This window comes from Sylvia atricapilla, chromosome 2 (assembly GCF_009819655.1).
Source record: "Sylvia atricapilla isolate bSylAtr1 chromosome 2, bSylAtr1.pri, whole genome shotgun sequence".
In the NCBI taxonomy this organism is placed as follows: domain Eukaryota; kingdom Metazoa; phylum Chordata; class Aves; order Passeriformes; family Sylviidae; genus Sylvia; species Sylvia atricapilla.
In genome coordinates, this window is record NC_089141.1 from 36,194,086 (window position 1) to 36,208,900 (window position 14,815).

Here is a 14,815-nt window from a genome sequence, read left to right on the forward strand (position 1 = left end):
ACTGTGTTTGGGAAAAGGGTGAATTAAGAGCTAAAAGTAGTACTGACTGGAAAATGCTCCTATTTACCTGAGCAAACAGGAGAAAATCTTACTGGTGGTCCTTCTACTTCCTTCCTCTCTTGTCCTGAATTGCCCCAGGTTTCTTAGGAAATCTTCAGTAATAAAGAAGAAATGTTGGAAATAAGCTGAAGATTAATGTGGTTTGTCAAAAAATGCTCATCATATTTTTTATAGATGTTTGACACTATCAGAAGGGAAGCTTTCTGTAGTCCAGAGTGCTGGTTTTGGTCAGACTGAGAGATGTAGCTTATCCAGGTAACTTGAAAGACATTGCAAGTTTCCATGCAAGGCTGATGCACCTGAGGCAGTGACTCCCACCAGAATGAAAGAAGAGGGCAGGACCCAGGAGGTCAGAAGTGACCATTAAGTGTTTTGTTATTGCAAGGGGCACTGTCCTCTCGTTCACTATCTCCATCTGGTTTTGTGCCAAAAGGAAAAAAGGAAAATCAATACTAGCTGTGTGCATAGTTGTGATGTTTTGAACATACTCATGCGGCCAGGTTTGTAGGAAGAATTGCTTGCTAGTAGAAGTACTTACTACTTACTTTGCCTGTTTCAGAGAAATTAATATATGTGGAAAAGCTGGATAAGCCTTTGGAAATACACCTGGTTTTAGATTCTGAGGTTTGTTTCATTCCAGCTGGTGCTGCCTGGTTGAGGAAAGGATCATCCATCCCCTTTCTGACTCCAAAGCTGTTAGCTGTTTGCATCCATTGTGGGACAGTGTAGTATTTAAAATCTCCACATACGTAGCAGAAGGGCCTGAGGCAAATAAGTTAGTATTTCCCAAGTGGGAAGTGCTTTCAGGAATTTCTTAGCACTGCATAGGTTTCTGAAAGGGATTCTCTGCTTTCACAGACAAACACATCCCAGATTTTCCCAGAAATGAAGCAATCTTCATCTTCAAATTATTTATTCTTTACTGTTTCTGTATCCATGACAGGCAGATTCAAGGCTTTTTTGAGGGTGAGCAGATGTTGAGGAAAATGGGCTGCAGGCATTTTTTTGGTGTGTAAAATTAGGCAGACATAACTAAAGATCCTTTCTGAAAAGCAGTGAACTGTCTGTCTCCATCCTTGGAGATACATAATCTCCAGTCATGGAAATATTCAAAACCTGTCTGGGCATGGTCCAGAGTTGCCAGCTTGAGGTAGCCCTGCCTGAGCCAGCATGAGGAAGACATCCGAAAACTAGACTTAAAAAAATGAAAACCAAACCATCTCGAGTATACTGTTGTCATTCCTTGGTGATGTAATCCATTTTTTATATTAGATGTGGGCCTGAACTGAGCTAAGGGCAAGACCTGCATTAACTCTGCGATGATGGCAAGACTCCAGAGGCTGGGAGAAAGGCAAGAACACCGGTAAGTGATAGGAGGGAAGATACTGGGTGGAGACAGGATCATAAAAGACCTGGGTGAGAGATGAAGCCCCACACGTTACGAAAATAAAAGCCTGGATGGCCTCCTCCAGGGGCCACCTCTCTCCCTGTGCAATGCCAGGGCTTCCTGCCTGTGTGATTCCCCCGCAATGACACAGAGGGACAATGACCAACTATGTCGATGGCCATTAGAGGGAGCTTGGAGGAGTCCAAGGATGAAATGCAGCCCTGGAGAACAGAAGCAGTGTATGGAAGACAGCTGGTTCAGCATTTTAAACCTATTTTTAATATCCTTGAGATGCTTAATGACATAAGGAGGCATTTCCCTATGATCTCCAAGAAATACAGCTGCCTCTTCCTTGGAAGAATTGCTTTTTGAAAGAGGCTGGGATTCTTTTAAGAATAGTTCAGTAGTTAAAAGTAAATATATGTCTGATGGTGTCTTCTATCAGGCATCCTCATCCCATGATAAATTAAAAAAAAAAAAAGATGTTGTTCCAAGCATGTTCACTAGCTGTTATTAAAAAGACTGAATGCTTTTACTTGGGAAAAAGCAAACAAGAATACCATTTGGATTCATACAGCAGTCAGAGGAAGGTTCAGCAACTGCTGCATTCACCCGGGACGTTGCAGGTCCAGCTACAACCTCATTCCATTGATGGGCTGAAACAGACCCTGAAGGAGGTGAGTGGTGCAGATGCTTGACCCTTGGGCTAGCCTGGTACTCCCTGACCCAGAATCTGCCTCTGCAGCCCTTCACACTCTGAAGGAAAGGTGTGATGGCTCAGATTGGCACATCTCATCCCAGAGCATCCCACTCCAGCTGTGCTACTGGCCTTGGTCATATTTCCCACTCTCTCCACTGAGCCAGCGCCAGCCCTTTCACAGTCCATGTCAAAGAGAGAGTTTTCAGCATCTGGCTGGGACCCACTTCGGTTTTTTACTTCTGTATCAATCTGCCTGTCTAGTCAGGCATTAGATAAGGGAACAAATTACTATGGAGCACCTCATCACTGCATGTAAGCTCCTCCTAACACCCAGCCCCCTGGCACTTCAGGGAGAATGAAAACTAATTGTGAGAGACTCACTGGATACATGGGAGGGAAAAGGGATGAGCTGTCCTCCCGTCCTCACTTCCTTCCCGCTGAGCAGTTGATTGACAGCAACCTGTTACCACCAGGAATTTGTTCTACGTATCCAAATATTCCAAATTGTTCATGGATAGTTTTGACGTCTTCTTTGTTAATGAAATATTTTCAGTACTCATGGCTGCAAAGAAAAATAAAGCTTCATTTGCTCAAAAAGTAGAGGGCAAACAAGGAGAGTTTGCATTTACTATCTTTTGTAAAAGACTTCCTTTTTTGAAATGCTGACTTGAGATTTTTAAATACCTCACAACAGTAATATTGTGCTTTTTTTGGCTAACAGGACACTTGTAAAAAGCAGCTGTTGCAAAACCCAGCCCGTGTGCGGTAAAACACTACATGCTTTGGTTTTGTCTGGGTTTGTGCTCCCTTCCCCGCTCTTTGTCTGGTTGATCTGGCTGGTGAGATTAGGAGCACTGCAGGGCAGGGAGGATCCCCGATGTCTGTGTATTTGCGCTGTGTCTTGACACTTGTAAAGGAAGCGAGTAATCATCGCTCTTGCTGCTTTCATGTCTCCTTGCACAATAGAAGTAATTAATAGTAATAGCAGTGCTTTGCCTATCTGCGGCCCCTTTCATCTGAAGACCTGAAAGTGCTTGACAAGCATTAACTAAATTAGCTTCCAAATACCTGGAGAGGGAGTCAGATGTAATCATCCCCACTTTTAGATGAGCACACAGGAGGAGAAGCTAAGCTGACTGAATGCTTACAGTTAGTCAGCTGAAACCATGTTGCCTCCATTGGGGGAGCTTGCTCAGCACTTAGGAGGATCAGGCTGCTTTTTGAGGTGCCCAAAAGTGGGGTTTGATGTCCACTTTTTACTTCCAAAACATACAGGCTGTGGAGCTGTGTGATCTGCCCTGCAGGAGCTGAAGGATGCACGTCAGGCACTGTCGTTTGTGAAGTTTACCATTTGAACTACTAACCTGGCCTGGGAAAGAAGGAAGTTGTGCTGACACCATGTTGGCAAAGCCAGAGTGGCTCCGAGTTAGTCCTGATTTCAGAAATGCAAGGGGCCCCTGGAACAGAAACCCTTCAGCTTAGATCCAGGGGCGGTACAACCAGGTTTGCATCGTGCTGCCTTTCACTTCATAACCCTTTTGGAGAGGAATCTGTACCAGAATTGGCAAATTGGATCAGCCTTATATGCATAGTGTGGGCTTACCAGGTCCTGCCATGGTGTTCACAGGCCTTGCAAAGAAAGATGCTGAGAGTCCTGACCCAAATCTGGAGTCTTGAATAGATCTTTATTAAAACAAGAGTGTTCTGCAACTCCCAGGACTGTAATCAGCAGGGGAAAGGAAGAAATTCTGAGTATCAACTATGTAAGATCTGGTACTGACATGAAATTATAAATGACGTTCTGATGATGATGGCAGATGATGTTTTGAAAGACCACAGCAAACTCTTCAAAGTAGTAACTGGGCTGGTGGACAAGAGAGGTTTCTTCCCCATAGACTATCAATTTCTAATGCTGCAGAAATTATTTTCCTTTTAAATATCAGACCTGAAAGGCATTCCAGGAATGGTGCTCTGGCTGTAACATAGGCTTCTTTAAATAGGAAGTAGCAGAGTCACTGAAGAACAGAAAGGCTGCTCCTTATTGCAAAACTTTGTAGAGTCAGATGAAAGACACTAATAGTATTGGCAGCATATCCCATAAATCACACGATTTCACTGTGGGCAATCATCCAGGTTTTCACAAGGTTATGACATTTTCCACATTTTCTCCTTTCCAGCTGAAAAACTGGCCAGAAGAAGTTGTCTGGACATCAAGTAACTCCTGTCAGCTCCTCCACTTCACACAACATCCTCCCATTTAATAAACAGACCCTAAGCAAAGTGTCACAATCCTGCTGGAAGTATGCATCTTAATATCACTCTTGGGGGTGGGTTGCCTGGCAGAATTGAGTTTGCAGATGCATTCACATAAATTCTTTCTTTTCTGCTTGCAATGCTTGACACTTTCCTCTCTGCTGCCTGGTTTAAATAGTCCTGGTTAGGTTTCCAGTGCTGGGGTTTATTACCACAACTCCCTTACTTACCCCGAGAGAAAATGAGGCAATGATCTCATAGAAGGCAAACAAAAGGGTCACATTTCCTCTAGAGTAAGTAAGTAGGTCAGTGCCACGAGATGTGATGGAAAAGGATCCCATGATGCCCGTGGGGTGACTAGAAGAGGATGGACAGGCAGCAGAGCTGCCTAGAGGAAAGCTCAGGTGGACATTGGCACTCGCCCTCCTGCTGGCAGGCAGCCAAGGTGTGTGTGAGAAAGAGTTTCACCATGCAGCCAATCATAGCATCACTTCCACATATACTGGAAGTCCAACAAGACCCTGATCTCCACCAGCCTCATGCTCAGGGGGAAGCCTGTGGGCAGGAGGGCTGTTTTCTTGCTGCCAGCTCTGGACAGGCAGTCAAGAGACCGGGCGGCCTTGCTTTGTGAGCATCTGAACATTGCGTACCCTTCCTCCTTCCTCATTTGTATAATAGGGTTAATAAACATGTTCTGTCCCACAGTGCTGACGTAACATTAAGCTCTTTCATGTTTGTTAAGTGCAACAATAGGCAGCACCATAGAAACTCATAAATAATGTACCTTGAAGTTCTGTCGAGGTATTAAACTTGTTTCAACAGTGCAGATTTACATGAGTTACCACACACAAGAAGCTTCTCTTAATTAGGATCAAAACTTACTTTTTTTAGCTTTGTTTTAATGGCTTTTAAGGATAAACAATTTTTACTTGCCCAGCCTATTTCGCTATTTATTGTAATCTCTTCAGGCTTGCAGTTCCTTTCAGTACATGGTTAAATGCCTTTCTTCTCACCATTGCATTCCTTTACATTCTTCAAACTGGAATATCTTTAGGGATTCTTTACAAATGTATAATTGGTTTCTCTGAAACCTAAATTAATCTATGTTATTTTACTTTGGAGGTGGTGTGAGATTCTGGGTTTAGCTCAAAACCTTGACAGGAAAGAAAGGATCTGTGCGCTGCTTCTGATACAACAGAGGCCCTTTTTTCCATTTCACACCTTGCCTCAAGATTTGTCAGCAGCTGGTAATGTACCAAAGTAGCTGTTCTGCAGGGAGACTGTCCACACAGAGATGTACAGAGAAAATTATTCTGCGCTAATGATCTCCAGACAACCACTGCGGTAAATGCCCAATTGTGACCCTGAGCTGGGTGCATGGACTGAGCCCAAATGGCTGGAAGGCAACACCAAAGAGCTATACGGGTGCGGGTGCGGGCTCTGACATGGAAATCTGGAGGGATGGGTTCAGTTTCCATCCTGCCACAAAGACTTCTGGGCAGATGTGAGTCAGGTTCACTGTGTCACATGTAGTATGGGATATGGCTGCACTTTTAATATCTTCACTGATTGTTGATCTTGTTATTCTTGGAGTTCAAGCAACATTTTTGTCATTCTGTCTCCAACTGTTTCAGTACTCAGACTTGGAATGCTCCAGGGAAATGCTGTGTATGCCAAGGAAGCCTTTCTTACCAGAGTCCTATCCAGAACTCCAAACAGAAATTCTGAATGCCTTTTGAGATTTCTGACCTACCAATGTGAACTCAAAAGATTCAAGTAATTCATATGCACCTTGTGTGACTACCCAAGATAACATGAGGTTTATATTCTGTTAACTGTTGCTGCAACTCAGAAATTTATTAGAAAGTGCAATAGAAACTTGTTTTAAGTGATGTACAAAGAGACATATTTAATGTGTGTTTGTGTCTGAAGAGTATGGGACAACTGATTAAGGGAGAGGATGTCTTGGTTGAAAGGCTGATACAAAACTTAGGAAGGTTCAGTTCCCAGATGTATCACAGACACTCTTTGTCACCTTGGGATGGTCACTACAGGTACAGCTCCAGGACTGGTGGCAATTCTGAGGGTAATCTTATTCTGGAAACAGAGACGAATTCTCCAGCCTGGATTGCAATGAAGACACAAACCAACAAAGTAGAGGCACCGGGAAGGATCAGTTATGAATGGGAACTACTACTATCAAGAAGAAGCAGAGGAAACAGAGTAGACAATCACAGAGTAGACAGTCTGCATGAACATCAGCTCATCATATGCTAATGGAGAATCAAAGCTGGGCTTCAGTCACAAGCAGTCTGAATGAAGTGCTTGTCTATGATCTAGTTTCAAGGAGCTAACAAAGGTCGGCATATCCATCATCTCTCTTCATTGATCTTACAGCCGTCACAACTTGAGTATTTTAGTTTAATCACCAACATTACTTGGCACAAGTCTGGGCTTTAGTGCACTAACTTAAGCTAATTTTTGCAATAATTCCTGATTTACTTGAAAAGAAAGCTCGATTGGTGATGTTTCGGGGCTCATTCACAAACTGGTATTCAAGATGTTCCCCCTTCGGTCCTATAAACATTGCTTCTCATTGCAAAACTCTGAAGCCCAGCCGTACTCTAATTTTAGCCTTCAGAAGGACAGAAAGTGTCAGAGTAACCAACAGCCAACCCCTTTGCTGAAAGGATCCTGGGCAAAGTGACAAATTTAATCCTATGACCTCACTGCTGGGAGGGAGCTTCCCAGAAATTTTCCTGATGCAAGGGCAAAACAGCCGTTCTTTCATCTTTTCCTGAGTCACGCCCACAGCACTTCTCCGGAATGCAAATGTGCCTGGGTTTAATGATGTGACAAAGTAATTAAGTGTTAATGTGTGGATGCAAAGGGTATACAAGTTGCCAGATCTACTAAGTGCTGAAGCCAAGCTAAGGCGTTTACCAGACTTAAAACACATGGATGATATGGGGTGCTAATGTCTACACATTATTCCTGTTACACAAGTAAATTTTACAGTAATAGACAAATAAATTAACTTCATATTTGAATTTTAAAGAGTTATTCTAACAAGAAAGCAGCCAGGACCCAATCTTAGGTGCATGAGAAGCAATAGAGAAACTAGGACATAGCACTATTATTATTTAAATGACTATAACGCAGTCAGATGCCAGCTCAGAATTGGACACTCCCCCTTACTATTCCCTTTTAGCTTGATGCATTTGTGTTATATTAGTTCACATATACAGAGATTAAAACATATGGCAGAATTCTTGAATTACAAAAGAGCACTCGGACAGGAAGTCATAACAACACTGTCTAGATTAAATTTGGCCTGTGCGTGCCCAGTCTTTAAATATCTCAAATGGCTAATTTAAGCAATTGAACTCCACACAATCTCATTCAAAGTGCACAGTGCCCATAAATAAACATATTTCCTACTCGAATGCAAATGCTTGCTACATTATGACAATTAATATTTGCATAACAGGCACGAGTTCTGGTAAATGCAGGTGCTTGAGTGACAGATGATGAAGTTTGTTACTCCCCTGGGCTCAGGAGAGCTCCCCTGGGCAGTGGAAGTATTCCTAGGCCCTGTGAAAAGATGACAGTGGGATCCTGTTAACCTCCAAGTGTCCCCTTAGCCTTTTCACAGGTTTGTAGCCCAGCAGCTGGCCTGTCTGTCCCACCCCAGGGGCATGTTCGATGGCTGTGTACGGGTTGGCAAAGCTCTGTCCCACTGTCATTGTGTTTTCTTTTGCTTTCTAATTATGCCTGTTAACATGACACTGCTTTTAGTCATCATTATTTGAGTAACGCAACAAAGTGGCACAATAAAGCAGTGGAAAAGGAAGATGACTTTTAAGTATCAGTGTTTTGGAAGAGAGGATACAGATTGACGTGAGAAGACAAGAGGCTGGGCGCTGTGTGGTTTGCAGCAGAAGAGTGAAGAGATCAGCAAGGTGTCCAAGGATATCAGGAAGCCTGTAGGTGCTGCCTCTGAGGATCAGGATCTCTATACACACCTGTATTGCCCTGTTGCACAACACTTGTGTTGTCCTATCATATCTCCTCTTTCTCTCTGCTCATCAATTAACTGACTCGAGAAAATGAACATCAGCCTTATCAGAGAATTCTGGGAGCCAAGGGACTCCTGCTTTTATAACTGTGTCAAGCTGACCATTTGCAGATTGTCTGATTGTGTCCTTAACCCACATATACTGAGCTTTCAGTCTTCATAGCTAAAGAGATGGAAAGCATAGCCTAAAACCACCAAAAGCTTCTTTAGCACGATACTGCATGTGTCTGTGTGCCTTGTCTCTTAATTTAGATAAGACCTATTAAGGTCCAGGTGGCTGGAGCTGGGCTGCTGTGAATAGCACCTGTTTTTTTGAGTTATTCTCTGTGAGTTCAGAGACACCTGCACAGCAGTGAGGAGAGGGGCACTCAACACAGCCGACCATAGATGTAGCCATCACTGCCACATGCCAGAGGGTGCACCTCACCCGACTGCCACATAAAACATTCACATCACTGAGCTACGTTTTGGTGGACAGCATTAAACCTGTGTCTTCCAAATACATTTCTGAAGCCTCCTGCACCCGTAGTCATGGATAACAATTAGCTCCCACAGGAAGAGGTCCGATGGTTCTGGACTTTAAAGGGGAATTTCACAACTACAGCTTTCTGAAAGGTGGCTGTAGTCAGCTGGGGGTTGGTCTCTTTCTCCAGGCAGCAACTGACAGAATGAGATGACACAGTCTCAAGCTGCGCCAAGGAAAATATAGGCTGGATATCAGGAAAAAGTTTTTTACAGAAAGGGTAATAAAGTATTGGAATGGTCTACCTGAGGAGGTGGTAGATTCACCATCTCTGGATGTGTTTAAGAAAAGACTAGATGTGGCACTTGGTGCCATGATTTAGTTGAGGTTAGGATTGGACTCCTAACCTAATGGGTTGGACTTCGTGAGGCTGGAGGTCTCTTCCTACCTAATGATCCTGATTCTGATTCTGATTCTGAACTGTTAAAGCTTGCAATGAGTCTCAAAAACTGTATTCCAGAACTGCAACTTTTTTATGCCTGTAGTTATTTAAAAATTAGGAGCAGTGCAGTATGATTTTGCAAAATGTCTTGTCACCTAGATTATATTTTTTGGGGTATATCCTAAATGGTTTAAAATATTCTTTTCTATCCTATCAAGTATACGTTTACACTGGGCTTTGCCAAGTTGATAACACGGATATCATCTTAGAAAAAGTTAAGCTGTAAAGCGAGGGAGTGATTTTCTAGAGAGCTACGTGGGCATGTTAATTACCAAGGTTAATAAAAGGGTGATCTTTATGTTCCTCAATTATTAGGTGTCCAAATGGAAAGAGTTTTATAAGGGCTCTAATTTCCAGGGATGCTTCTAAAAAGGTACCTCATTTTGGGTACTCTAGAACTGAATATATTCAAATCAATTGCAGCCTTAATAAATTAATCAGAAAATGCTGAGAGGTACTGGCCAATTTTTTTGCTCTCTCTGATAATGCTGGGTTATACCTTAGTGTTATGCCATTAAAAAAAAATTAAGTCAACAAGATGCTATTTTTAGAAATCTTAGACATGGTAAAGAAGCTAAAATAAAAATTTAAAAAAATGGTTTTCACAGGGATGTCAAAAACACTGACCTCTCCTCTGCCCCAAAATGCTATATCACCTAGTATGGAAAAAGGAGGACTAAAAAGCATCCAAACTTTTAAAAACCACCAACTGGTTCTAGCCTGGACAGGTAAGTGAGTAATTTATTCACTAACCAAAGGATTGGCAAAGGTCCTGCCATGACAGCAACCTTCTTCCTGCTCTGCATAGCCTGGCTCTCTACCTATCCCAGTCCTAACCTGCTGGAAAGGAGGAGCTTTGCTCTGTCCCTTCCTTATTTATAACTTGTTGAGAGCTGGGAGGGAGGGAGGGGTGAGCTCCCTGTGGTGCACCCTGCTGCTGCCTGCCCGTGCCAGCCTCGCAGTCACCACCACAAATGCCTCCCGTGCAGTGCGGCGGCCGTCTCCGCGCCCTGGGGTTCCTCTGGCTGTGGGCACTGGTGGAAGCAAAGACCAGAACTTACTACCTCGGGATTGTGGAAGCGAACTGGGACTATGCACCATCTGGGAAAAATCTCATCACAGGGCAAAGCCTCTTAGAGGACAAGTAAGTGACTGGGGGCTTTGATAAGCTGGAGGTGTACCAACAACTCCAAAACAAACTTGGTTAATGTGGTAATTTTGCTGCAAATGTCTTAAGATGGCCTTTTCCTTGTTCTTGTTCTGATGATGTTGTCATAGGTGAGAATTCAGCTTCAAGGCAAGAGTAGACTTTGGTTACTTTCTTTTTCCATTGTAGTTGATTAAGCAAGGTGATAGCATGTATTTGAAGAAGATGTTAATGAATTGATTTTTGTCAACATACCATCAGGTATGGGTTCAGAATTCCCTACCTGTATTTCATAGAGATGTAATATCCCTGGGACTTGATATCAAAAATCAAAGTGCAACTTTGCTGTAATCAAGCACACTCTTCACAGTAAAACACAACCCCCTGTTTATTGGCACATTATGTCATTGTAAGTATTTTCCCTGATAAAATTTGGGTAACTTGGTAAGATATTCTGAAATTCAGATGTGTATAATACCTACAAATGAGATACAAATCCCTATATCCATGTAATCTATACATAGACATGGCTGTGAGGACTTCCATTTTGGAAATGTGTTCAGGTAAGTGCTTAGATACACGACAGTAAAAGGTCAGACAGAATTCCTAGTAATCTCTGAAACTGAAGAGCATAGGTGAGCACTGTGATGAATCGTGCCTTGGCCAGTGAAAACAGGTGTCTGTTGTCATATCCACATGGCTGGGGCTTGCTGTGTGTTCCTCCCACAGCAGGAGAGCTGGCCTGGATGTTGGATGGAGATGGCTCTGATCTCTGATGCTTGTCTAAAGAATGATTTGGGCTGGAAAGGACCTTTAAGGGTCCTCTCCCCTGCCATGTGCAGGGTCATCTTCAACTAGGTCAGGTTGCTCAGAGACACGTCTGAGCTGAATTTGAATGCTTCCAAGGATGGGACATCCACTACCTCTCTGGGCAATGTGTGCTGGTGTTTTACCACCTTCATTGTTAAAAACTTTTCTCTTACATATGAATTGACTCTCTTTTGGTTTAAAACCATTGCTTCTTATATCATGGGATTCAAATATGTGGGCATTTTTTTAAACATTTCATTGGTATTTTTGACACACTAGAGGTATTTTGGGGATCCTTCCCCAGTGTCTACACCTGGGATTGGAGTGGGAGCTGTGAGTAGGTGAGGAGGTCCTGGTCCCTGTACCAGGTTTGGAGGCTCACAGGGAGCTAGTTGCTGCATCGCAAATTCTAGAAATGGAAATGTACATTCTGACTTTTCATGAAATCCCAAGCAAGTTGGACATGTCTCTAGTGGCCAGTAATTTCAGAATCGCTCTCAGATGAATTTCATAAAAGAAACTATTTTGTCATAAGAAGGACACGAGAAAGAGTTTTATTTTTCAACACAAATATATGCTTAAGCTTTTAACAGAGGTCCCGGATGGCATCCAAGTCAATAGGTATTACATTTAAAGATAGAATTAAGGGTAATAATTTGTTCCCAGCCTATTAAAACAAACTCTACTGGCAAAATTGTTCTACGTTTATATTAAATAATTGATTTTCTTACTTTCCTCATCTTTATAGCAAAGAGTAACTTTTTCCGCTCACTAAACTAGAAGATCTCTCACTTTAGAGTAGTTCAGCCTTAACTGAAGAGCAGCTACTTATAAATCCACTTCAGTGGAGAGGTATTCACTAGAGAGACACCATAGAGAGATTGGAATCTCTTCTGTAAATTGTACTTTTGAAGCTGTCTGCACTTTGTGCTCCCTGAACATCAAGTGGCACGTTTACTTTTAAGTCTGTGACATAAATGCAATTTTTTTACTAAATGGCAACACATGATGGAAGATACCATATGTGTTCAGTCATCATGGTAATGTAATAATTACAGAATACTAATTACAAAAGGTTTACCCACAGAGGATTTAAATCTAGACTACACATTCAAAGCTGGGGAGATGTTTGCCATGTACTCCCTACATGCAGAATAATTAAGTAATTTTTGTTATTTTATTCAATTTTTAAACCATATTGTGTTGAGCCAGGATGATGTGCTGTGTTCTTGAATAATAGTGTGTCTGCGTAAGCATGTGGGTTAAATAGTGAACCAGAAATAGCTATTTTGACTATTCAGTTCTTTAGGATAATCTCTAATGTAAATTTAAAACACTATAATAATGAGCTACTTTTCACCTAATTAATTGGTTCCTACAGATATTATTAAAAAAAATAGTTCCATAAGCAAAGTTTAAGGATCAGTTTCCAGGTAGGGATATGAATATCTTTTGAGCCAACTGGCTGAGCCAAGCACTTCTCACCTTGTGAAGCATCCTCACAGCACCCATCTGATGGGGCACTATCCCAGTTTTCTTGAGACCGAAGTGAAGATAAAGAGGTTGCAGACAAGTTGATTACCTTTAAAAGAATTGGTGCATACAGAAAAAGGAATGTTCCCTTTGATTCCAGCTAGCCCACAAAGATATAATCAAAACCACTTATGCTTCAGTACTTACTGAAAATCCTGAATTAGCAAGTGTGCAATGGAAAGTCTTAGATTACCTGGATCAGATACTGATCAGATAGTGATTTAAGAGATGATTTTCCATGTTGCTTGCCAAAGTCAATAATATCTTCCTCAAACTCCTTACTACTAGTAACCTTACTTATTAGTAGTAAGGAGGATAAAGAAGGCTTTGGTAGCTGAAACATGGGGCTAGAAGCCAGGTGAACTGATTCTGGCACCACACATGACCGTGCTGCTCAGTTCCCGCTGTGCTTGTGCTGAGTGAGCTGCCTCTGGAGCCAGGAATCCTAGTGCTGCATCAGAACCTGCCTGGGTGTGAGCTGAAAAGACTGCCTCTTATCAGAGCTGATTAGGCCAAATAAGCCCTGTGTTAGCAGAACTATTCTGCTTGGATGATAATTTTTTTAATGCCTTGTCTTACTGCAGTGCTCCAGAGCCAGCTTGCTGCTTGCACAGATTAAATATCTTGCTGGACATCAGTTCTTTTAAAGTAAAAGGACTAATGAGGCTGTTCGCCTCTGCCCTTTGTATTGTCTAAGCTTGAGGCCTCAAACTGTTCTACTAATTCTCATAATTTGGAGTGTTGTGAGTAAAACCAAGACATTTCACTCTTTGTTCTCTCTTCAGAAATTAAACTGACATTTTCTGGAGCATACAGGGCTTTGGAAATTGCAGGTCCAGATTATGGCCACTGAGCATAGGTGAGCTAAGAAGGTGGTCAGAATCCCTTCCCACCTGACATAATTGGTGGAAGAGCTGACATCATTAAACCATGCTGGACTAGACACACAGGGTGATGGATGCTTAAATCTGGCTCTGCTGATGGTAGATGTTAGTAAGTTTTGCCCGATGTAGCAGTTCATCCCTTCTCTTTGGGCCACCAATCCTGTATTTATCTGGGCCAAGCCTTGCACCCACCAACAGTAACGGGTGATTTTTGTTACCACAGCATCAAACACAGTTTGTGCAATTTGCCTATGAGGAGATCCCACCCAGAGAAATGACGGTGAAACTGTCATCACAGATGCTACACTAATGGCTGAGTCATTATGAGGCCAAATAACCCAATTGCAACAGCAGAGATGATCATTGTGGAAAGGGTCAACATCAAAAAGGGTATTTGAGATGAAATCCTGGCTCTGATGAAGCCTGAGAAGAGCTTTGTTACTGACTTTAGGGGCAACTTTATTGTAAGAGGGAAGCCATCATACCACACCAGTGACACCTCAGAGCTTCATCTATGTTTTTATGAATTTTATTGACTTCTGTGGCTCATGTGGGTCAGAAAAAGCCTAAAAACATCCTTTGAGGGCTTTGTGTCTCTGTCTTTTGAGGACACTCAGCTTTGTTGTTTGGCGCTTTGTGGTCAGGGTGCCATCTAGAAAGGTGAGTTGGCACCACTGGTCCCCCTTCCCTGGGCATTCCTCAGGCACAGACATGACACTGGCCTGGGCATAGGAGTCCTGGTTTCTTGGAGGATTACCTTGAACAGGTTACGTGACGCAGGGGTTAAAACAATTGTGGCAGTCTGGAGCCCTGTCCTGGCACTGTCCTGGCTTACTTCAGCCACAGGAAAAATCAGGAACTTTGAGAAATAAAATGGTTATAAACCCAAACACAGAGTGTGTAAAGAGAGTGGAGAATAAGGAAGGTTTCACCATCTACAGATTTTAGGGAATGAAACCATAAAGATGGTTGTTTAAATGATTATGAGTGTCAAGCCT

General features: G+C 42.5%; 1 protein-coding gene across 2 annotated transcripts in view; it reads left to right on the top strand.

The window, feature by feature from the left end:
• Nucleotides 1–10,417: 10,417 nt before the first annotated feature.
• The window catches only part of HEPHL1 (hephaestin like 1), a 32,932-nt gene continuing 28,534 nt past the window's right edge, over nucleotides 10,418–14,815 (top strand). For both annotated transcript variants that reach the window (XM_066339263.1, XM_066339271.1), the window contains exon 1: nucleotides 10,418–10,587. In XM_066339263.1, coding sequence (XP_066195360.1) covers nucleotides 10,418–10,587 — 170 coding nt within the window. The remainder of the gene's footprint in view (nucleotides 10,588–14,815) is intronic.